The sequence below is a fragment of the Brachycentrus maculatus genome, unplaced genomic scaffold, assembly GCF_059751285.1.
Source record: "Brachycentrus maculatus isolate JH-2025_06_01 unplaced genomic scaffold, ASM5975128v1 h1tg000259l, whole genome shotgun sequence".
Taxonomy (NCBI): Eukaryota; Metazoa; Arthropoda; class Insecta; order Trichoptera; family Brachycentridae; genus Brachycentrus; species Brachycentrus maculatus.
In genome coordinates, this window is record NW_028281010.1 from 41,894 (window position 1) to 67,527 (window position 25,634).

At 38.6% G+C, this 25,634-nt stretch overlaps 3 protein-coding genes across 4 annotated transcripts in view; 1 reads left to right on the forward strand and 2 right to left on the reverse strand.

The window, feature by feature from the left end:
• Positions 1–945: 945 nt before the first annotated feature.
• On the reverse strand, positions 946–3,419 carry RpL23 (ribosomal protein L23). Its single transcript, XM_088265947.1, has 4 exons — positions 3,371–3,419; positions 3,079–3,162; positions 1,992–2,119; positions 946–1,208 (listed from the first exon to the last, which is right to left on the reverse strand). The coding sequence occupies exons 1-4, from the start codon at positions 3,381–3,383 to the stop codon at positions 1,011–1,013; spliced, it is 423 nt and encodes a 140-aa protein (XP_088122073.1). The 5' UTR covers positions 3,384–3,419; the 3' UTR covers positions 946–1,010.
• Positions 3,420–4,567: 1,148 nt separating this feature from the next.
• Prosbeta7 (proteasome subunit beta type-4) lies at positions 4,568–10,971 on the forward strand. Of its 2 annotated transcripts, XR_015838103.1 has the most exons (6): positions 4,568–4,812; positions 6,286–6,492; positions 7,107–7,242; positions 8,250–8,557; positions 9,445–9,795; positions 10,149–10,971. XR_015838103.1 is itself a non-coding variant. In XM_088265993.1 (5 exons), the coding sequence occupies exons 1-5, from the start codon at positions 4,667–4,669 to the stop codon at positions 10,919–10,921; spliced, it is 801 nt and encodes a 266-aa protein (XP_088122119.1). In that variant the 5' UTR covers positions 4,568–4,666; the 3' UTR covers positions 10,922–10,971. The 2 variants fall into 2 exon arrangements, 1 of the variants encoding a protein (XP_088122119.1); XM_088265993.1 differs by lacking the exon at positions 9,445–9,795 and having other exon boundaries at positions 8,250–8,398; positions 10,759–10,971.
• Positions 10,972–11,458: 487 nt separating this feature from the next.
• The window catches only part of qsm (Zona pelucida superfamily protein qsm), a 44,295-nt gene continuing 30,119 nt past the window's right edge, over positions 11,459–25,634 (reverse strand). The window contains exons 3-10 of the mRNA XM_088265994.1: positions 17,721–17,816; positions 17,530–17,636; positions 16,625–16,767; positions 16,086–16,166; positions 15,596–15,745; positions 14,946–15,093; positions 14,229–14,361; positions 11,459–13,629 (exon numbers count right to left, since the gene is read on the reverse strand). Of these exons, the coding sequence (XP_088122120.1) occupies positions 13,397–13,629; positions 14,229–14,361; positions 14,946–15,093; positions 15,596–15,745; positions 16,086–16,166; positions 16,625–16,767; positions 17,530–17,636; positions 17,721–17,816 (1,091 nt within the window). The 3' untranslated portion in view covers positions 11,459–13,396. The remainder of the gene's footprint in view (positions 13,630–14,228; positions 14,362–14,945; positions 15,094–15,595; positions 15,746–16,085; positions 16,167–16,624; positions 16,768–17,529; positions 17,637–17,720; positions 17,817–25,634) is intronic.

Below are 25,634 nucleotides of genomic sequence, written 5' to 3' on the forward strand. Positions count from 1 at the left end.
CTGACAACTACACTACTCAAGTCCAGAGGCCATATTTATGCTTCAGTTGAAAAGATCTACTGAATGCTACTTCTACTGACATCTATGGTTGAAATAAGTAAGTTTTTTTGTTTTGTAGCCGAACGAAATGTATGCAAGATTCTTCTCAAATTATTTCACACACATTAATTAGGATGCCAGAAAACACAATTGTCATTTTTTAGACGAGTATTTTTATTTGCAATATTTTGAGTATCCTAATTTTCATTCGCAAATTCTGGATTTTCTCCACGTAGTTACTGTTAATACATATATTGAATTGATCCCAGAGTGATTATTAACATACAAAGCATTCTTGAAAAGAGTCTGACCCGTCATTGTCTGATTTAAGAGGTCTCTTTTTCACTAACATCCACCACATTAATCTGTATATTGAACAGTCCGTCACCCGGATGCGCAAGTATCCTAAATGCACATAGAAAATTGTCAAGTAATATTTCTTCTTGGATATTTACATTCATAATATTTGAATATCTATTTAAGAACTTTCCGCATAACGAAATCAGTAGCATTTAGAACACAACAAATGAGTAAAGATAAAATTGACCAGCGTGCGACTTGGGGTAGTTCTGCATACAGGTGACAAATTTATCTCTTTATTTTAATCTTTTTGACAAAAAACACTAGACATTTAGTAAGTGCTTTCTGTCAAAATTCCTTTGGAATAAATAAGGCATAATCCTTGTACAAAAACCAATGTAATATGGATAGTCAAATCTAAGTGGAAGGCTTTTCTATTGCCGCCTAGTAATTTATGCCAAGATATGGATAAATGAAAAATCAAACAGATATTTTGGTTTCAGTATTTAACTCAAAAAAGGAAGATTTGTGGCTATTGTCTTTGGCATCAATATTTCCTTTGTGTAGATGTACTTAAATAGGGTAGGGATTATTAAAAGGCGAGCATTGTGAGTTTGTAGTTTTTTTGTTTATTGTGTATCGTAGAATACATTTAGTTTAAGTGCGGGGGGTTATGCTATGGAGCTGGCGTTGGAGGCGATACGGGGCCACAAGTCGGCGCACTCCTTGGCCACGGGGCCCGTGATGGCGGAGCCCTTCATCTCCCCCTTGTTGTTCACTATGACCCCCGCATTGTCCTCGAAGTATATAAATGTCCCGTCCCGCCTCCGAAATGGTTTTCTCTGCCTGATTATCACCGCAGGCATTACCTGGAAACACCGCACATCGGTTAGGTTAGATTAGACTTCCACAAACAGCGCAATACACGCACCACATTAAAAGCAATAACTAAAAAATAACTCGAGAAATGTCGATACTGTATTCTTTCCAATACCATTCATTATAACCTAAAATAAAATGTATACCGTAGAACAGGCTACACAAAAGATATTAAGATTGTGGTATCAATCGAAGTTTGGTGACAACAAGTGTCACCCGGCAGGGAAACAACGAATCATGTCGATACGTTCATTATTGTAGACCGAATACAGATTTAAATCCCTTTCTTGTACTGGGCTCGAGTAACACATAAAAGTTCACGTAGCCCCGTTCTACGGTACCCACACATAGGCCATGCCTTTGTAAAGATCTTTTATAATGGAATATTTATGTACTTGCAATTAAATTATATTCTGATACAAAAAAAATTTAAGTATAAAAAGCTATACTTATAACAGGTAGCAGTCAAACTTCCATTCAGAAAAGCGGTGTCAAATGACGGCTCGGGTTAATCCCAAATGATCTTAATTGAAAGCTAATTAAATCTATGTGATGCCACGACTCGCACGGCGAGCCGAGGCATTCAGAGTCCCTCCTGGAAGTTGAAGGTTCAACAGGAGTTTGCTTCATGGGAAAAGCTCAGTCTGCCAAGGTTGTAGAATCACACCGGGAGTCATACGGATATTAGCGAAACTCCTTGTCTTTCATCATTGCTGTTTCCCAGGAAGAGGGGCGCGGGGGAGCGGAAGGGGGCGCGGAGGAGCGGGGCTCACCTTCTTCCTGAGTTCGGGCTTTCCCTTCTTGACGGTGGCCACGATCATGTCCCCCGAGCCGGCGGCCGGCAGCCTGTTGAGGCGCCCCTTGATACCGTGTACGGCAATCACATACAGATTCTTGGCACCTGGAATGAACCATCATTTGTAGTTTTTTCAAAAGGTTTTATTATATTTGGCAACCGGCAAGATGCTTTGCACTAATCCTACACAACGTTTATAACAAAATCAACAAATCTCCATGTTGGTAATATGTACGCATATCCGGAAGTTACGACGGAACGCTCACCAGAGTTATAATGGACGGATTGTGTTTATGTAAAATTAGGTGCGTAGTAAAAAAATAAGTTATGGGAGCGACTAACACTGGCTACAGTTCGTGATTGGTAACATTATCCGTGATTGTAAGAAAATTCCACTGAATTACATCAGATAAAGATAATATATTCAATTAATATTGTAATTTTCCATTTCGCAACTTACAAACCCCCTTTGTTACAAAATCGCTATATAACACCAGCTCCGCGGTATAAAATTTAAACTGATTTCATTTTCACCGTTTTCATAATAATTTGATAACAATGTTAATTTTGAAATAATTTACTTCAGAAAAAGCTCAGTCTGCCAAGGTGTGTGAAATCACATCGGGAGTCATACGAATAATTTAGCGAAACTCCTCGGTATCATCATTGCTTTTTCCCAACCGCAGTATTATTTAAAATGGAAATATATGAAGAACAAAAACAGCATGTATAGCGAGAGAAAAATAGCTGAAATAACTAGTAGCTATGCTCGAAGTAACGTTTCTGTAGATCCAACTGCATTCGTTGAACGTGACAGCATAAGAACATAAACAACAATTTTTCTTTCAACATTACAATTTGTCGCCGTAAACTAGTTCTATTCTTTGACAATTAAGTTACGATCAATCATGATAATTGCTATCAATTTATAAATGAACTTTCATTTAAAACTTATAAAATACACTGACATTTTTAAGTAAGTACGCAAAACAAACGAGCGAGGAAACCGCGCTATAAGTTTTATAGGTTAGGATACGAAAGATAGTTTTAGAAAATAAACTTACCGGTATTATCGGCGCAATTGATCACAGCTCCCACAGGGAGACCCAGGGAAATGCGGAACTTCGCTCCCGCGGCTCCACCACGTCCTTAAAAATCGAAAATAACACATCTGTCAGTGACAAGAACACGAACGTGAGCGCTGACTAGTTTGACAGTAACCCGAGTTTAATAAGTTTTCGAAGTTAAATACACAAATTAGCGACTCATCTACTATATGGACGAGTCGTAGAAAAGGTATCCCGATAATTCACCAGTATTTATCGCGGATGACGACGGATTTCACTAAAAACTTACCTCTCTTAGCCATTTTGCCGTGTAGTACAGCAAAAGGAAATTACAAATGGACGAGAAATGTTATTCTTTTCATAACTTCCGGTTCCAACACAGTTCTATGGGAGATCAAATAATTTATTTATATGGCAATACTGTGCTTATCGCGCTAAAAACTAGTCTATTTGAAAGTACATTTTTCTTCTGCCCCCTAATCGCACCCAATGGTGCATAGAGGACTGCATATGATCGACGTGCTGTTACATTATATCTAGGCAAAACATTATACGCATATCACAAGTGGCTCTTTTATGTTCACAAGTTTCATTCAACGAAATGAGAAACCTACCAAATATAGAATAAAATATTGTGAAAAATCATTAAGTGCTACATGGCGTTTTATTTTTTTAATATTAAAATTGTAGCGAAATTTATTTAAATTTTTCTCAAACATCAGTTTCGATCGCGAGGATTAAGCCGACATGTTTTTAGTAACATGGCGAATGACTGAGTTGCGTCAAATAAAAAATATTTCATTGTATAAATGTATTGGTTGAATTTTAATTACATTAAATATGAGCTTACATGCTTAAGGTTTTCAGAACTGGCCTACCAGAGTGTTCTAGGGGTTTGTTCAATTTTTATTTTCTTACTTACTACATCCTCTTATTCTCTCGCCCATAAAGCAGCATCCTTCACCCTATGGACATTTATTTATTTCTTTATCAATTTCCTTAAAAAGAGTACAGAATAGATTGTTTAATTGTTGTATAATCGAATTAACAACTCGTCAATTTTGTGCAGTGTTCAAATCAATGCCGAAAATTTTTAGAAAGAAACAAAATTCGTTTGGTGTTTGTTTATTACTGATTCCATGTTTGTTTATTTTCTGATGGGACACAAGTAATTGAGCCATGTGCATTAGCGCTCTATTGAAGTTACTTTAAAACACTGTTTTGAAAGAAAATTAAAGCATATACTATTGTAGGAAAAGTGGGAACTTAAAAACTCTGACCCATGTGATAAAGTGAATTGGAGTTCTCCGCGACTTAAAGAATTTATGTTATTTTATTTTTATTTATGCAGGTAACCATGTACCTACCTAATTTTTAAAATAAAAATTTAGATATGCATCCATTGCAAAAGAACGAAGCTTATTTTATATACATTATACGTGTGGCAATAATTTACAAAATCCATAGACATATACAAAAAGTAATTAGTTTTCAATTTTTAGATGTCATCCCGTTACTGCGATTTTGGATTATTGTATCGTGCAAAGAGTTGAATATTTATTTTAGGTAAACGACAATTATAACAATGGCATTCGCTTCAGGATTCACAGCTCCTCCTTTCTGGCACAATGGTCCTTCTCCCGGTGCCGTGTATAATTTCCCCGGCGGAGTTTCAAATTCGGCTGACATGAAAAGCTTTTCGGGAACCCAGGACTTCACAAAACGTTCGCAGTAAGTTGGACTTGCGGCTTTTAATAATGATGTCCGATATTTATAATATTAGTATTGAAAATTTAGGTATGATGGTAATCCTTTAATTTTTTTTGTGCAAAACATAACCTTAAATATGCCAGTCATACGGTGACAAAAAAATTCGTTCTTCTACAATCCTGACGATTTGTCGGTTGAATCTCTGGGATTTTCACCCTGTTATCTTCTGTTTTAACTTTTTGTAATTACATTCCACATATTTAGCGTGACCTTTTTGTTTGTTTCGTAATTTCATTATTAATATAATTTGGAATCGCATTGGTTCCACATCAGTTACACATTTTTACGATTACTATCGTTTACGCAGAATTAGTAAATTCTGCGTAAAATTCACAAGTAACATCGAACACCGTTGTTAATCCTAGTTAATTTTTACAAACACAATATTTTGAGTACCAAATGTATATGGACTAATTCTGGTTTTCATTCCACTCACCAACTATTTACATCAACATATAATTGTACTCTCAACATAGATGTGGTTATTATGGAGATGGAAATAGTAAAATACATGTGGACCCGATAAACACAACTACTAAACTTGGAGTAAGGTCCTCACAATATATTGCCTATACTCAAATCAACCAGCTGCCTGATTTATATAAAATAGAAACCAGTCAGGGATCCAAAATGAATTTGTAATAGTGGTTAGGTTATATTTTCTCTTTTTTTCCTTTAAACATACTTTCTTACCTTACGTTTTGTTACATGCATATTTACTGTTCCTTTTATTGGTCTTTATTTTAAATTTTCCCCTGAGTTTTCTTGTTTGTTACTTTCTTATTTGTTACTTTCTTATCTGTTTTTCAGTTTTGTTAACCTTAATCCCAAAATGAGTAATGGAAATTATTCATCGGGAATATTATATGTGACTTATGTATGTAATATATTGAAATAAATAATAATAAAAATGAAAATGTGGTATTATTATTCAAGAAATACCACTTTGTTTTTAATAATTCAAATACATACATAAATACATATACATTGTAGTCATACAGGAGAAAGTGACCAAGTACCTACATTTTTTACAAAAACGTGATCATTGACTATTTGAAATCTTACTAGCTTAATATTGCCCTGACAAACATCCCAAAGGATTTTAAACTTAGAAGTATAATATATTGACTTATTAAAAATGACTAACTGCGTTGATGTTTATTTTGTTGCCAAGCAAAAGTGACTTAAATAGCCCTCCTGAACATTTTACGTTTTGTTAGTTGGTCACTTTCTCCTGTACGACTACGATATGTACAAATGATTCATTAATCCTTTAAATCCTGAGCAATATTACAACACGATAGAATATAGTTTTAATCCTTTATAGTTTTATCTCTGATTTTATTTATGTTGTTGAATAGACCCGCAAAGGTTTAGTATGATGCCGGCCGAGAGTTGATTTGACTGACGTGTTGACGTGTTGATGTGTCGCAGGGCGCCCATCACGACGGCCTCGTCCGTGGTGGCCGTGAAGTTCTCAGGCGGCGTGGTGGTGGCGGCCGACACGCTGGGCTCGTACGGCTCGCTGGCGCGCTTCCGCGACTGCCCGCGCGTGCTCGCACTCAACCGCCACATGCTGGCGGCCGCCGGCGGCGACTACGCTGACTTCCAGTACATGAAGGACATCATGGAGAGGAAGATGTGAGTCCCGCCCATTCTCCTACAAACATACTCAATACACCCTGACTATCTTTTTATACCAAATAAATACCGTGGCATAAGAACTTTGTAGAAATTTTCTACCCCCCCCCGTGGTGTAATTGGTTAGCGTGTTTAGGTACCCTGCTGGAGGCCCCGGGTTCGATTCCCAGGGGGGTTAAATATAAATATTAGCAATTTTACACTAGTATTTATTTAATATTACCCTGAAGCGCAGGAGTGATCACCTTGCCTTCGTGTAAATAACGATCAACATATAACACTGCGTTAATACGATGCAGTGCCCTATGCACCATCGGGTGCGAATAAGGGTTAGAAGAAGAAGCATTCACGGGGCTTTTGACCCGTCATCAGCTGCCTCGAGTGGCCTTTATTGAACATCCGTATAGCCCTGATTCTCGGGGATTTATAACTTAATTACCAATTGAGCTCATCATTTATGTTTCTTATGGGGCTTGCAACTTGCTGGTATGCAACCCTATGTGCCCTTAGCACTGTCGGTATTCTTGTTTGGTAATAGCGCCGCACAGCTACTAAAATGCAGTAATAAGTATTTGAGAGAGGGACTATCATCATGATGATGTTGGTGTTTGCAGTATCGACGAGCAGTGCCTGGACGACAACATGCTGCTGAAGCCTCGCTCCATGCACTGCTGGCTCACCAGGGTGCTGTACAACAGGAGAAGCAAGTACGACCCCCTCTGGAACAGCTACATCATCGCCGGCATGCAGGTAACCCTATGATCCCCAGTTGGTGTCACCGTCACCAGTGCACAGTGCTATTTGGTGTTTTGTGGAAAAACAGTCTTCATAATTTTTTATTATTTTGAGAAATAAAAGACTTTGTTTTATGATCCACTCACATTTTTATTAACCAACTAGTTTGGGCAACAACCTGTTGCTCTCTTCAGGGTTTAATTTATGATTTGGTCATAAATTTTACCCTGAAGAGGGCAACAGGTTGTTGCCCAAACTAGTTGGTTAGTAAAAATGTGAGTGGATCATAAAACAAAGTCTTTATAAGTAATAATTCTCAAAATAATAAATCGATATGATCCACAAAGTTAATGCTTTCAATATTCAAAACATTCATAATTTTATTTGAATTCTGAACAGTATAATCTGTGAAAAATTTTCTGTTAGACCTTTGTCTAACATAATGGTCAAGTGGGAAGTGCGATGACTGACCATTTCCTGTAAATATCTTGGCACTGATCCGTGTCTGTCTGCTGTGCTGGTCGGGATTGTGGAGGCGCCTGTGTACCGGCCAACGTTGGGTTGGAATCAGATCTAGCTGACTGACTGAACTAACTAAATGCTGATTACTTTCACTGCCTACACCGGGGTACTTCTACAAAATTTGGCGATGGATGTACAAACTTGTATTTACTTAGATTGGCAGTGACGGGGATATTAAAAGCTTTTAAATGTAAATTCACAGTAAAATCAGGATACAATTTTGTTTCACATTTTCAATAAAATTGCAACTCCAAAAAAAAAAATTGCTTCGCAAGAGAAGGTCTGTCAGGAAGCCTAGATGGTTCCGTATCAGATCTGGAAATGCGGTGGGACAGCTTTCAAAGACCTTGGGCTCAAAAAAGCCTCGACCCCTCTGCATGTAGATTTGCTCTGCCTGTACATAGTTGTACCAATCTGTGATGTCGCGAGAGCGATGCAGCCGGTTATTGACGACCAGCATCGAATGAGTAATGAGCCGAGTGTTCCGTCCCTCGCGGCAGGACGGGGAGCCCTTCCTGGGCGCGGTGGACATGCTGGGCACGGCGTACGAGGACGACTGCATCGCCACCGGCATGGCGGCGCAGCTCGCCAAGCCGCTGCTGCGCGAGTACACGGAGCACGCCAAGCCGCTGGACGAGGCCAAGGCCAGGTACACACACACACACACACTCTCATACATTGAACCAACCTAACTTTATTTCTGATAATTTCTATTCTTGAGTGTTCTTGCCAGTGCCCTTTATTATAACCTAAAGTATAATGTATACCCACACACAGGCCATGCCTTTATTATAACCTAAAGTATAATGTATACCCACACACAGGCCATGCCTTTATTATAACCTAAAGTATAATGTATACCCACACACAGGCCATGCCTTTATTATAACCTAAAGTATAATGTATACCCACACACAGGCCATGCCTTTATTATAACCTAAAGTATAATGTATACCCACACACAGGCCATGCCTTTATTATAACCTAAAGTATAATGTATACCCACACACAGGCCATGCCTTTATTATAACCTAAAGTATAATGTATACCCACACACAGGCCATGCCTTTATTATAACCTAAAGTATAATGTATACCCACACACAGGCCATGCCTTTATTATAACCTAAAGTATAATGTATACCCACACACAGGCCATGCCTTTATTATAACCTAAAGTATAATGTATACCCACACACAGGCCATGCCTTTATTATAACCTAAAGTATAATGTATACCCACACACAGGCCATGCCTTTATTATAACCTAAAGTATAATGTATACCCACACAAAGGCCATGCCTTTATTATAACCTAAAGTATAATGTATACCCACACACAGGCCATGCCTTTATTATAACCTAAAGTATAATGTATACCCACACACAGGCCATGCCTTTATTATAACCTAAAGTATAATGTATACCCACACACAGGCCATGCCTTTATTATAACCTAAAGTATAATGTATACCCACACACAGGCCATGCCTTTATTATAACCTAAAGTATAATGTATACCCACACACAGGCCATGCCTTTATTATAACCTAAAGTATAATGTATACCCACACACAGGCCATGCCTTTATTATAACCTAAAGTATAATGTATACCCACACACAGGCCATGCCTTTATTATAACCTAAAGTATAATGTATACCCACACACAGGCCATGCCTTTATTATAACCTAAAGTATAATGTATACCCACACACAGGCCATGCCTTTGTGGGATCTTTTTTGTATTTATATATATTTTTTTGTACTTGTATTTATACTTCACATATTGAAATGCAAATGAATTTAAAAGAAGATAAAAAAACCTCCGTATGGTCTATTTCATAGCGGAGAATGCTTCCACTTGTGATTGAATTACTTTTTCTTAATGAGTTGTTCAATGAATTTGCTTTATTTTAGTAAATTATGATTTGATCAATCAATGCAATTTGTTCAATGAATTACACGCATTAACACATTGTTGTCGGGGGGTTTTGTTCATCAACCCCACCCTTAATTATACTCTGGCAGTCTGCCGCCCGACCCTCAGTATACTAATCACAAGTAGCCGCAACACCCAATTCCCATCTGTACAATGTTTGCAGGCGTCTCTCGCGCTCTACCTAAAGTAAGCAAATAGAACGCTCCCAAGCGTCTCCCGCTCTCTACCAACAGTATGGAAAAGGACCCTAATTATACTCTGGCAGTCTGCCGCCCGACCCTCAGTATACTAATCACAAGTAGCCGCAACACCCAATTCCCATCTGTACAATGTTTGCGGGCGTCTCTCGCGCTCTACCTAAAGTAAGCAAATAGAACGCTCGCAAGCGTCTCCCGCTCTCTACCAACAGTATGGAAAAGGACCCTAATTATACTCTGGCAGTCTGCCGCCCGACCCTCAGTATACTAATCACAAATAGCCGCAACACCCAATTCCCATCTGTACAATGTTTGCAGGCGTCTCTCGCGCTCTACCTAAAGTAAGCAAATAGAACGCTCCCAAGCGTCTCCCGCTCTCTACCAACAGTATGGAAAAGGACCCTAATTATACTCTGGCAGTCTGCCGCCCGACCCTCAGTATACTAATCACAAATAGCCGCAACACCCAATTCCCATCTGTACAATGTTTGCGGGCGTCTCTCGTGCTCTTCCTAAAGTAAGCAAATAGAACGCTCCCAAGCGTCTCCCGCTCTCTACCAACAGTATGGAAAAGGACCCTAATTATACTCTGGCAGTCTGCCGCCCGACCCTCAGTATACTAATCACAAGTAGCCGCAACACCCAATTCCCATCTGTACAATGTTTGCGGGCGTCTCTCGTGCTCTTCCTAAAGTAAGCAAATAGAACGCTCGCAAGCATCTCCCGCTCTCTACCAACAGTATGGAAAAGATGCTTTCAACTGTTTCCCGCAAACAATGTGCAATAATTGGGGCGTAAAATAACGCATCGCATATGTATTTTGTAGTTCTTTGCTTTGATTGGGCAATAATGAGTTGTTTTGTGCCCGGGCAGGGAGCTGGTGACCAAGTGCCTGGAGGTGCTGTTCTACCGGGACGCGCGCTCCTTCCCCAGGTACCAGCTGGGCGTGGTGACGGCCGCGGGCTGCGCCGTGGAGGGGCCGCTGGAGCTCTCCCACGATTGGGGACTGGCGCACATGATCAAGGGATACAACTAATGACACTATTTCATGCCTATTCTATACATAATAAACCGCTCTTTTTATAATAACGTTTGTTTTAATTACTTTGAGATATTGTCAACAATTTGCTCTCTTAATGAGCGACATTTTGCATAACGAATTACAGAGAAAGGTTAGGTCCCTTTTTTGCAACATTAACTTGTGAGCAGAGACTTCCGCGCAGTGAGATTCTGGAACGAATCTCACTCGTTATGAGAGCTTCCACTGTATCCGAATGGTTGAATTAAAGTTGGAGATATCTGACATGGACTGTAACGCAGAAGAAGAACCATTTCTTGTGTACAACTGCGGAACCATTCTATGCAAAATTATCAGCGCATACTTACACAAGTCTCACATACCCGTTATACGATTGCACAGCTCTATCCTAATTGCATAGGTCAATCCTGATTGCGCAGGTCCATCCGTAGGCTTCATGTCATCTTTTATTTATTAGCCGTCTGATTTCAGGGTTTTGAATGTTATGTGGCGACCGGCTATTTATAGAAGCTGCGAGCGGTAAAATAAAACCCGTTTGTAATTGTTAACAATTGTTTATTTCCTAAAAGTACATTAAAACTTAAATACTAGTATCGCTCTGTTCGGCGGAGCGACGTTCCGTAGCGAAGGAATGTTATTCAAACAAAATAGCCAACTTGAAACGTAGCGATTAATTGTTAAGACTAGTAAATAGACGCCATTCGGTTCGGGGTCCGCTTACACTTCTATATTAGACCATTAGACGAGGCATTGCCCGAGCGGTGTAGACTACCATTCCGTACATTGGTGACAAACGCGGCCATCTCCAAACTTCACCCCTCTTCCATCTGACCATCAGTGGTCAGTGTATTTGGCTATCGTGCTGGAAGTCCCGGATATGGTTCCCAGGGGAAGGGTCAAAATAAATGCAATCCATTTTCCGCTCTCAATATTTATTTAACATTCCTCCGGACTGGCGCTCGAGGCGCAGGGCTGATCACCTTTATTACCAATCGATATAACAACTGCTTCTATATGATGCAGTGCCCTATACACCATAGGGTGCAGATAAGGGTTAGAGAGAGAAATGTAACAATCTGTATTCTTCTAACCATTATCCGCACCCGATAGTGCATTAGCCACTGTATCAGATTGTTAAATATGGGTAGGCAAAGTTCTGCGCTTCAGGTACAAGTCTATGGTATTATGAAATAAATACATATTGGAATTTGTTCATTCTGACCACCTCGGAAATCAAACGTGACATCTTCATGGTGGCCAAACGCGCTAACCGCTACGCTATGGAGGCGAGCTACAAATTAAAGGTCTGTTCAGATTATCAATAACATAACCTTATTATAACAGGTAAGCAAATGAGATGTCCGAATAGTGCAATGCAAAGATTTGGAGATTGCCGCGTTTGTTACTAATGCCCTCGAATTAACATTCTACTTAAAATATAGTTTTATAGCTGATGATAGAGTTTTAATTTTGTTACATTTTATCAAAATAGAGTTTTTTCTGGGCCAACACTTCCATGGCCGCGATGTGAGTATATTGTGTGTCTCACACATACATATAGACACAAAAGAACCATCAATATGAGTTGCATCAGTGTGTTTTTCCGTGTTGTTAGATGTGCTGGAAAAATGATATTTGAAACTGCCGATAATTACGAATTTCTTTTTGTGCAGTAACATATGCCCGCGCAGTGAACAATAGGTTCAGTTAAAGAGTACGAGGGCTCAACTTCAATTCCCGGCGGGGTTAGCGATTAATATTAAATCATAAATGATCCTACAGGTTAAAAGCTGTAGTATGTAGTTTGAATTTCTTAAAACTGCATGCGATGCCCTCGATTAATTCGAGGGCATTAATACTGAATGTACTTTTTGCTCACCTTTTAACAAGTGACTTAATTATTAGTTTTAATGAAACAAAGATTGTGTAGGTGAACTCGAGTGTTAGTTAAAGGCGGCGTGACACGACGCAGTATTGGCAGACAGGCCACGCCGTTAATGCAGTATGCGCAGCGGGGCACCCGGCTTCTCCCAACCGCCTGTCAGAGCCAATCTGACTTGATTTCTGGATGTTTTGTAATCCCGTAGTGAAATATCCTTTAGTATAGTTTAGTTACATGTTAAAATTAGGCTATGTTAATCTTGGAGGCCGCCATTTTCGGACAAAATATATCTTCATCTCGCTCGCTCCACGTATCGTGATACTACCTCGATCACTTGTATCGGAGAGTGAGAGAGAAGCGCAATATAAATGTTTCTTTCATAGTAACTGCATATTATATTACACCTTCTCGATGGCTCGTAACTTACATATCTGTTATTGCAACAAAAAGTGAAAGGGTAAAACGAATGTTTGTCGAGAAAATAAGTATTTAAAATAATAAATAACAGATGTTGTAATTGCACCGCTTGGCGGATGTCAGCGCAGAATTAGCGAATGATTTGCTCGCTGCTTCGGGAGGTCGGGAGTGCATCAGTGTCTCGGGTAGAGCGAGAGGGAGAGGAAGAGTGCGAGAGTGGCGAGTAGGAGGGCGGGGCGGGCGGGGGCGGCGCCGCTGTGCGAGTCCGCCTGGCGCGCCACCTGGTGCGACTGCGGGCGCTCGCGCACGGTGGCCGCCAGCACCTCGCCCGAGGAGTTCTCCGAGGGCTGCTCGTCCAGCATCTGGTTGGCGATCTTCAGGTTACGGAGAAGCTTGCTGATGTCGTCTGAGAGAATTTTCAAATATATAGAATAATTTTCAAAATGTAGCGACAAGACATATCTTGACGAGACAGATAATTTTTGAGAAGGGAATATAGAAGCCGGGCCATTTGTGGAGCTAGGGATCTGTGAAGACAGATGAATAATTTAACCAGTCTATAATTACCTTATAAACTGTGTAACATTCTTCGCTAATATGGCTCATATTTGTGTTGTTGAGCTCGCACAAGAATATTCTATGCAAGAAGCGATCAACTGTTGATTTTCTTATAATCTAAATAGCTGTGACCATTTAATGCCTTAAAATAATTTAAAAGAATGTCACCTACACTGATATGTATGTGACATTCTTTTAAATAATTTTCCCTCCTTAAAAAACTTGTTAGTCCATGACAATTCCTCGGGGCAACATAATCATTAGATCCAGTATTTGTGAGTGGATATTCAGAGATGGTGATATATTCGGAGATACGTGGTGATGGAGTGGGGTCACTGCAGCGCTGAGTCGCTGCTTAGAGCGGCTGCAGACAAAGCGGAATTGAAGCTCGAGGTGGTCAGCTAACTTGTCGATATACCCAACTTTGTAATATTCCGGACTACTCACCGGCTTCGTTGGTGTCATCTTCCACCTTGATGAAAGTGGTGAGAGATATCTCGTACAGATGGTTGCTTTCCTTCTGGTCTCGGATGGCGCGCCTTCTCCTTCCGTATCCTGTGGCTCCGTTACTGCACACGGCCTGGATATAACAAATCACAAAATATATAAGTCTACATTCCAATTGTATTTTACGGTCATCAATTTGGAGCGAAGCCTATGGGAATGGCATTGAACTATTTTATTAGAACCAAGACAGTTCTGGGATCATGTTAGATTTCTACTAAAGCTTTCAAATTTAACTTAAAATATTGTAAATAAAGTTATTTCAACTAGATATAAAATATCTACAGTACTTCTTTATATGAAAGAAGATGAACATCTGAGCATCCCGAGGTATACGACCTGGCATTTGGCTGGCTTAAACAACCACTTTTAAACACTTGTGTAACATTCACCATTCTGTTAATTCTTGAAGGCTGTATATATGCAATGGTCGTGGAACTCTTCAAATGTTGGTACAAATATTGATACATTTGGAAATGTGGCTATTCCATTTGAACTATAATATTGACATCTCATCCGTAGGGATTAGATGTCAATAACTATAATATTGACATCTAATCCAGTGTCCGATATAATAAACAATCAAATGGGGGGTTGATAAGTAAGATTTGTTAATGAGCGTATTTGAAAGAGAGAAGATATATATGAGTTTGTGATTACCCCTTGGCACTTGTCGAGACAGACTTGCACGGTGCCGCGGAACTGCACGTAGGTGGTGTCGGGGAACTTGAAGGCGCGGAAGCGCGCCTCCAGCGAGTCCCCGTCCGTCGTCACGAAGTTGTCAAACAGGTACGGGTCCACCGAACAGCTGCCCATCAATTCAGCATTTATTTATCAACATACACACTAGCGGAAGTAATCATTCTATAGGCTATAAAAATCTCATTTCATGTTTCTCTCCCCTTACGAAATAACCAAAGTATCTAGCTTCCTTTCCTTTACAGTGCATATTCAATATGTGCATGGAAAAAGTTCCATGCGCCTTATGATATCTCGAATTGGATCACTCTCAACCATTAAAAGAATTCTTCTATGGCACCTGCAATGCTTCCTTTTGCTCGAGATGCACGGTCCTCATACGCAAATTGATCATATTCAAGTAAAATCATTTAAATTAATAAAAAATATATATTAAAGGATATAATGTATTTTTTATGGTAAAAATAGGTGAAATTCAATTAAATCAAATTATTATCGAGTCTAATCCAAATATCTCACAAAACAATGTGCATAAACATGTTTGTCTATTTCTGTTTATGTTTTGGAGCATTAGTGTTGTGAACTTCCTCCGGAACATGAAGATATATTACCCGTTGAAGACGATAGTTTCCTGCTGCGTGGCGGTGTCGGACACCTGCAGATGGGAGACCATGAGTCCGTAGACGGGCGCGGAGCCCTCGTCCAGGAACACGCGCATGGCCAGCGGAGTGCCCGGCCGCACCGAGATCTCCCCCGACACTCTGCAACATAACACAACGCTTATAAGTATCTCTCGCTCTCTACCAACAGTATGGAAAAGACGCTTTTAAGCGTTTCCCGCAAGCAGTGTGTTAATACTAGATACCCCTTGTCGCTGCTGCAATCGGTATTATTTTCTCTAATAAAAGCCCATTTTTTGACACTGAACTGAAACTAAATGCCTTTTTAATTAACTTTAAAAATGAATTATGTGTGTCATCTATTTATGAATCATGTATGTCAAGTATCTTATTTTCTAGCTGAAACAAAAGAATAAACAAAATACTATGTGGTGACATTAATTATGTTTGTTCAAAATTAAATAAAAAAATGAGTACGTACTCCTTGCCGTCCTGGCTCACGGCCACCCCGAGTTTTGGTACCGGAGCCTCTCCCGTCAAGCTGGTCGTGATCTCCAGGTTCCTGCAGTACACAAAAGGAAGATAAGTCTTGAAATCTTGTCAACAAAAAATATCTTGTTTTGAAATGCGATCCCTTATGGTGAGGACTGACCTCCACATTTGGTCGTAACGTAACATGTTACGATGCGAGCATTCGTATAGTCAGTACAGCGAGCCGAGCGCTCCGTCCATAGTCGGAGAGCGGAGGTCAGTCCCCACCATTAGACGATAGCACGATAGAATGTGTGGAAAAATCTATGTATTACAGAATTAAATTTGAAGATATTAGAAAGGAAATACGCAGCTGAGTTAGGGATGATTGGAAAAAGTACGGAGATAGTTTGGGCACGTGGAGCGAATGGATGACGAGAGAGTATATTTGGTAAACATAAACGGGTGAGCATCGGGAGGTGTTCCAGATATCGAGCCGTGAGGGGCTGCGACTGGTGTCACAATAAGAAGAAGAAGGTTGCAACGTACTCGGGTTCCTGGAATCCGGCGGGCAGGTCCAGGTCCCTCTGCAGGCGGCGCGGCGGGCCGAGGGCGCAGCGCACCGACAGCACCTCCCTCCCGGCGCCCCCCTCCCCCTCCACCACCACCTTGTGGTAGAACACCCGCTTGCCCTGCCGAACACGACAATTGTCAACTTAGCACACAACAAATGACTCCTTAACGTAATCAAATGTCAACTTAGCACACAACAAATGACTCCTTAACGTAATCAAATGTCAACTTAGCACACAACAAATGACTCCTTAACGTAATCAAATGTCAACTTAGCACACAACAAATGACTCCTTAACGTAATCAAATGTCAACTTAGCACACAACAAATGACTCCTTAACGTAATCAAATGTCAACTTAGCACACAACAAATGACTCCTTAACGTAATCAAATGTCAACTTAGCACACAACAAATGACTCCTTAACGTAATCAAATGTCAACTTAGCACACAACAAATGACTCCTTAACGTAATCAAATGTCAACTTAGCACACAACAAATGACTCCTTAACGTAATCAAATGTCAACTTAGCACACAACAAATGTCAACATCAAAACACAGCAAATGTTAACTTTATACACATCATAAGATTTAAGTTTTGTACTAACATTTCTTGGTGGAACTGCATTTTATAAAATAAAATAACAAATGTAATTTTTTCAACATCAATTTTATTTGACCAGTAACCGGGTTTCGTCGTAACCATCATGTCGGTTACGACAAAACCCGGTTGCTGGTCAAATAAAATTCATGTGGAAAAAATTACACACCTATGTATGTGCAACTATTTGTTATTTTATTTTATACACATCAAATGTCCAAAGATCAACACACAATATGCAGTGCCTAATCGTAATAAATGAAAGCGCAATATTTACCGTCGGCTGGTGCAGGACCCTGGTGACGCCGCACTTGTGCACGTCCTGCAGGTCCAGCCGGAACACCGCGGCGCCCTGCTCCAGCGACGGCGCGCACACCGGGTAACCTGCAACGGGCGCAACGTGCCACACATCACTCGGCGGGATGCAAGGGATAGGTTCATGAGATGACGCAAGCTGAAAGGACTCACCCTTGAGTTGGTCCAAGTACGCCACCTCTCCTTCCTCGCCGAGCGGCACCACCACCGTCATGGTCTCGGCGTCGCACACCACCTTGGCTTGCTTGCCTGAAAACAAACACAATCCTATATATTCATTTGTCGTATTCAACGATACAAAGTAATATGTACAAATCATCCCTATAATTCTAATTTATTATTAGATTAAAACCAATATTTTTAGCTTTTCCACTTTTTTATTTGACCAGCGACCGGGTTTCGTCGTTACCGACATCATCAGACTGGTGAGAGGCTATACAAATTGTTATGTTATATATAAAAGAAGGCAGGAGTTGATAACCATGATTTGATATAATTTTATGAGAAATTAATTTAATTTGAGTGAATTTTAGTATTGTATGATATTTAAAATATTTTTTATAAAGGTTTTTTTTTGTATTGAAAGCACGATTTTATATAAAGTTATAATAGATTTGCATTTTTTGTAAATGAATTTAAATTATGTAACGAGGTATCAGGAAATGCTGGTTGACGGCTCCTTCCACTGCGCTGTGGTTGTCCGGGGGGAGTCCGAAGTTCTCTGAAATATAAATTTCCCGGCAGTCATTTCTTATCGACAAGACATTAAGGCATCTATTGTTTCTTTTCTAATGGGTAAAGTAAGGGAGAATGAATGTGTGTTACTTGATCATTTAATATGTATTTATTATGACAACATAATACAACAACAACAAAATACATATTAAATGATCAAGTAACACACATTCATTCTCCCTTACTTTACCCATTAGAAAAGAAACAATAGATGCCTTAATGTCTTGTCGATAAGAAATGACTGCCGGGAAATTTACATTTCAGAGAACTTCGGACTCCCCCCGGACAACCACAGCTTAGTGGAAGGAGCCGTCAACCAGCATTTCCTGATACCTCGTTACATAATTTAAATTCATTTACAAAAAATGCAAATCTATTATAACTTTATATAAAATCGTGCTTTCAATACAAAAAAAAACCTTTATAAAAAATATTTTAAATATCATACAATACTTAAATTCACTCTAATTAAATTAATTTCTCATAAAATTATATCAAATCATGGTTATCAACTCCTGCCTTCTTTCATATATAACATAACAATTTGTATAGCCTCTCACCAGTCTGATGATGTCGGTAACGACGAAACCCGGTCGCTGGTCAAATAAAAAAGTGGAAAAGCTAAAAATATTGGTTTTAATCTAATAATAAATTAAAAATGCAATTCCATCACGAAGTGTCAGTGGATAATATAAACCTATAATTCTCTTTCTACAAAATCTAAGGGTGAAGACTGACCTACAAATATCGTCGTAACGTAACATGTTACGATGCGAGCATTCAGGCAGTCAGTACAGCGAGCCGATGCTCGGTGATGTTCGCCGCGAGCGATGTTACGACGTTATGTTACGAGGAAATGCTCCAGTCAGTCTCTGCCTTAATTCTTATATCCAATATTTTCATATATTTAAACATATCAAAATATGCTTTCTATTTTCTTACTTTTCTACCCAACCGGACTGACTACACAGCACACGCACACATATAATAGTTAGGGAATCAATGTCCTCCCATATTTGATGATATAATTAGGTATAAATTAAGGTATAACAAGGCATGACGTAATGCCATGTCACTGTATAAACCAGTGCTCACCAACTTAAAAAAAGGGCTGTGGTTTTTTTTAACGTTAGGGGGCTGGATGTAAAAAAACATTATTATTCCGACTATCCTACTGTTTTTACTTTCACTGTCCTCTAAATCCACTTACTAATCAAATTCCTATTATAGCTACCGTGGATTCACAAGTAAATAATTAAATTATTCAACCCTTTCATTATTAAAACCAGAAAGACGTCATGATTTATAAAAGTATCAGATACATTTTGGACAGTATGTGTTAAAATTTTTTTACATGGGAATTGCATTTATTATTCACCTTGCTTATTATGTACAAGGTTTAAAGATCTTTTAAGTGGATTTTTGTGTCATATAACATTCAAAAATATATATTTATTAGTTTATTAGTGTTGGGAACAGGAGGGATAATCTAGTGTGGGCCAATCAGGATTTTTTAGCATTTGCTAATTGGGAGGAAACCACGTTGCACTCCTCAGGAGAAGCCGGACTGCTGACTGTCCTCAACAGGCCGGCCTTCCGTTCCACTAGAAGAGGGTTAGGCATTTTGTGGACAGTATATTAGGGATCCCTCAGGATTGTGCTAAAATTTTCGATTCATATTACGTTTTTTTTCCTCTCAATAAGTTTTGCATCGATATTTTTCTAAATTTCCGCCTCCGTAGTGTAATGGTCAGCACGCTCTGGAGGTCCCGGGTTCGATTCCCAGAGGGGGTCAAATAAATATAAGTGATTTTTTCACTGTATATTTATTCAATATCACCCTGGACTGGTACCTGAAGCGGAGGGCTGATCACCTTTCCTTCATGTGTAAACGATCACGATAACACTGCGTTTATATGAAGCAGTGCCCTATGCACCATTGGGGTGCGGATAAGGGTTTTATTATGTTATTATTATTTTCCTAAATATCGATTAATTTTGTATCTTGAAATTTGTTGTAATACGAGTAATTACTTTTATGGAAGTTACAAAAATATTTTTATCAACAAACAAATTAAAACAAATTTTATTTCCGCATAAAGTAAATTGTGTAAAGCTGCGATATTCTTCAAATATATACATATGTACGTATCAAGGCTTAAAAATATATCACGCACGAATCATTTATACGCAGAAATCGGGATTGTTTTTAGGGCCGGTCGGGACGGTTCGGGCCGCGGGCCCCATGTTGGCGACCGCCGGCGCCGGGGTAGACGATATCTCGAGACAAGCTTTTCACAGATAATTACTTTGTTTCCTTTAACAATAAAATTAGCTTTGCTGACAATACAACGATACAAAGATAAAATATAACTACCAAGATAACACCGCGTCAACGCATGCTACTGAGAGCGGTTGAGACTTAGATTAAGATTATTATAACTACAAGCGATTGATAACACTGCTCGTGATTACAAAAAAGGATTCCACTCTAAAACTGGTCGTATTATAAGGTACATAAAAATGAAAATCTTGTTATCAGATCTGTTCTTTGTCCGAGGCTTTTGCGGCGGGACCGAGTAAGGAATACCGACATCCGGAGCATGTGTAAGACGGAGGATATCGTGAGGTGGGGACGACATCGAAGGCGATACTGGAAGGAACATATAAACAAAATGTCAGATGACAGACTTCCACGTATCGCCCTTCAAGGAAACTCTGAAGGACGCAGATCTCCAAGAAGATGGAAAGCCAGCTGGGAGTCAACATCCCAAGAGCGATATGTGGAGGCACAAACAGATCCCTAGGATCTACAAAAAGAAGAAGAAGAAGATGTTATCAGGAGGGTCTCAAGTAATGTGAATTTGATCAAAGATGCACACAAATAGAAAAAATCTGCTTAATATGAAAGCTATCCATATTCCACATAGATGCTTGTTGTGAACTCACACGTACCGTGTTAAGAGAGTTTGATCAATATATCTTCCTAGATAATTCCATCATTGACAATCCCAAACAACACATTTTTAAATTCCGGTTCCAAAAATTGAGTTGTGTGGGGTTGTCAATGATGGGTAGGATTGGTGAATGTTACACGTGTGTAAAGTGATCATTCAACCAAGCGTATGACATCGTAAGTCCTGGTCTTCTTCATCTACGTTGAGATATCATAAATTGCTCACTCCTTTCAACAACGTCATATATCAAAAATCGACAATTTTCAGTTGTGCATGTTTTCGGATTGCCCAGAAAATGTACTACATCCCAGCAAAAGCGGCATATTTTAAACTTAATATTTACCCGCTACAGGGCAGAAAGTGTTGTTTTTGCATTTTGAAGAAAAGGTATTGTTTAATTATTTTTTTAAATATACTGAATATTTTTAAAATGCAGAAAAAACATTCAGGTTTTACCTAAAAAGATCTGTTGCACAGTAAAAAGTTCAATAAGTGGCTTGATATTTATTTTCAATACATTTCATTATAATTTTAAACTTTAAAAACGATCTCCTGAAAAATCTAGTTTTTTGATATACGACGTTGTTGAAAGGAGTGAGCGTAATGTAAAAAAAAGTGTGCACGCATGGAGACCGTAGGCTGTCCCCTACCCAGGCAGGGGAAAGAGCGGAGACGCTGTCGGCAGTCGGCAGTCAGCAGTTGGCAGTTCACGGGACGAACTTTGAACCAGGAAAGTCATATTTTCGCACATAACCTCAACTGTCACACGCCACAGCGGCTGCGGCTGTAATGGGACAGCTAATTGCCGTAATTACGGCGCTAGAATAGCCTCACCTCACCATCTCCGCTCGTCTGCAAAGTCTGCAACTGTCGCGATGCTCTTAGTGAATGATTATTACACACAAGGAAATTCTTTCAAAGACATCCACGACTTATAGTAAACATTTATACGAATTCCTACTTAAAACCATAATTTTTTAAAACCATATTTTAAATGTAATTATTATTATAATCCACTGCGTACATTAATCCAATTTTAATTCATTTTGCCAGAAAAATTATATAAAACCATGGTTATCAACCCCTGTCTTGATTTTTCAGGATATCGTTTTTAAAGTTTAAGAATATAATGAAATGTATTAAAAATAAATATCAAGCCACTTACTGAACTTTTTACTGTGCAACAGATCTTTTAAGGTAAAACCTGAAGGTTTTTTCTACATTTGAAAAATATTTAGTATGTTAAAAATTTTTAAACATTACCTTTTCTTCAAAATGCAAAAGCAACACATTCTACCCTGTAGCGGGTAAATATTAAGTTAAAAATATGCCTCTTTTGCTGGGATACAGTACATTTTCTGGGCATTCCGAAAACATGCACAACTGAAAACTGACGATTTTTGATATATGACGTTGTTGGAAGGAGTGAGCGATATGTATAACAAGAATAGGGATTTCTCATGATGTTGTTTTATTGGCTAATAAATTAATATGAACAATCATAAGACTATCGGTAGCATTCTTATTGTAATCTGTAGATAAATAAGGAAGATGTGAAGGTTTAAACTTTATAAATTTTTTTCGTCATCGGGTGTTATCGGGCGTATCCCTTTATGTATCTGCTTTATAGAGCTGTAATAGTAGTAGTGTGGATTCGTTTCTGTGACGTCATTCGTTACCAACTTACGACAACAAGGCGAATTTTGCAAAAGAAATGATAAATGAAAATATTGATCACATTGGCTATTATAAAAACAAAACGAGTATCACATAATCCTTTATAGGTGTTGAGTCTGTTAAATTAGATATTCCTCCCGAATGATAATATCCTATTTGGTCAACCCTTCCACCAGTCTGATAATGTCGGTAATGATGACACCCGGTCTAGTGGAATAAATTAAGAGTGGAAAAAACTATATAGTTGTCGATTTATTTTATAAAATGCAGTTCCACCTAGAAATGTCAGTACAATATGTACTTAAAAAAAGAGTATTTATTTTTATAGTTTTTATGGAAACATGGGTAGGAATTATCGTATGTTTATATACGAGTACACATTTCTTTCCCACAGCTTCATCGGTATAGATTTCTCTTCCACATTCTCATGTTTATATTTCCTAAAAACAATTGGTCCAGTTCTCATGGACGAAGTTCTCCATTGTCAAGTTTAGGCTAACATTCTCCCTACTCGCAGTGTAGCGTGTTGGGGAATTACATCTATTTACGATAGCCGATTATTCAAAAATGAGAAAACAACTAGTTACACGATAATTCGATTCAACTAAACAACAAAATGGAGACGCGATTATCTGCCCTTTGCTGCAATATATCGCTCACTCCTTTCAACAACGTCATAAATCAAAAATCGGCAATTTTCAGTTGTGCATGTTTTCGGAATGCCAAGAAAATGTGCTATATCCCAACAAAAGCGGCATATTTTTAATTTAATATTTACCCGCTACAGGGCAGAAAGTGTTGTTTTAACATTTTGAAGAAAAGGTATTGTTTAAGTATTTTTTTAAATATACTAAATATTGTTCAAATGGAAAAAAAATCAGGTTTTACCTAAAAAGATCTGTTGCACAGTAAAAAGTTTAATAAAAAACTAACTAACTAACCATCACGCCGCTTCCCCGCAGGGGTAAGCAGAGAGAATAGAGCGCCACACCAATCTGTCCTTGCAAACATTCTTCGCTTCAGTTTAATAAGTGGCTTAATATTTATTTTTAATACATTTTATTTTATTTTTAAACTTTAAAAACGATCTCCTGAAAAATCAAGTTTTTTTTATATATATGACGTTGTTGAAAGGAGTGAGTGATATATGCGCATTTTTTTTAATTTTGCTTTAAAATAACGTTAATAATTTGGAAAATAAATTACATGAAAATTACACAGTATTTTTTTGACATCTCATCAAAGATGAAGAAGAATATGGAAGTCTGGGCATTTTCGGGGCTGACGACCGTCATAGGCTGGTTTAAGTAATCACTTTACACACGTGTAACATTCACCAATTCTACCCATTATTGACAACCACACCACTCAAATTGCAAAGCAAAGCAAAAATGATTTGAAAAATGGTTTAGTAATTCTTTGATATAAAAAAAGAACTTTTAATGATGGTCCATCGCTCTCCTCTTCTCAGAATGTCATAATTTCCATTCCTCGCCATACCGCAACATTATTCATTAATTCCTGCGCTCAACGAGCTCCTAAACTTTGGAATGAATTACCTCTCCGCGTGCGGAAGTGTGACCTCCTCCGTACACATTTAATAAACTTTTTAGATCCCCTATCTTTCCTCAACTCCTTTCCTGATCATCAAATTGTAGTTGTGAACTTTTACTGTAACTTCTGTCAAAGAATATGCATAAGTACTATATACCCAATAATTCAAACAGCTATTTTAGCTTGACCATTAGGACAAGTCTGTTTTTTTTTGTTTAAAGATATTGCTTCGTGGGAATAGTGATAAAATAAAATAGATAACATTTGAAGGAAATATGTATTTATAAATTGGGCTGACTTAATTCATTTATGCAAATATTGGAAACAAATGAACACCTGCTGATGAACTAAATTATGCTAATTTAAAACACACATTACTTTTCATTCAAACTCAATTTGGCCTTCGTTGGGAAACGTCTCAATGGCGACTAAATCAATATTAAAACCATTTTTATTAATATATTGGTGTAATAAATTAGATTCTAATATTATCTGTCTTCCTATGTCTTATAACTATTGTAGAAACAGAATCGACCTTTGTCAGACGGGAGGAATATCTAACTTAACATACTCAACCTATAAAGGATCGTATTAGACTCGTCAAGTGTTTATAACAGCCGATATAATCAATATTTTCATTCATCATTTTCTTTTGGAAAATTCGCCTTAAAAAAACGTTATTTTCGTAAGGTGGCAACGAATGACGTCACAGAAACGATGGAGTTATTTTAATATTGGTAACATTGCTAAATTATTGGCGGCTCTATTTTTTATGTCTATGGTGTCCGCCTCCGTAGTGTAATGGTCAGCGCGCTCGGCTACCGTTCTGGAGGTCCCGGGTTCGATTCCCAGAGGGGGGTCTAATAAATATAAGTGATTTTTTCACTCTAATATTTATTCAATATTACCCTGGACTGGTACCTGAAGCGGAGGGCTGATCACCTTTCCTTCGTGTGTTAACGATCAAGATAACACTGCGTTTATGTGATGCAGTGACCTATGCACCATTGGGGTGCGGATAAGGGTTTTATTATTATTATTATTATGGTGTTTTAGAATTACAGTCATTTGAAGTCCTCCAATTTCAATCTACATACAATGGGGACCTTTTTCTAACGTTAAATGGCCACTACAATGCGACGAA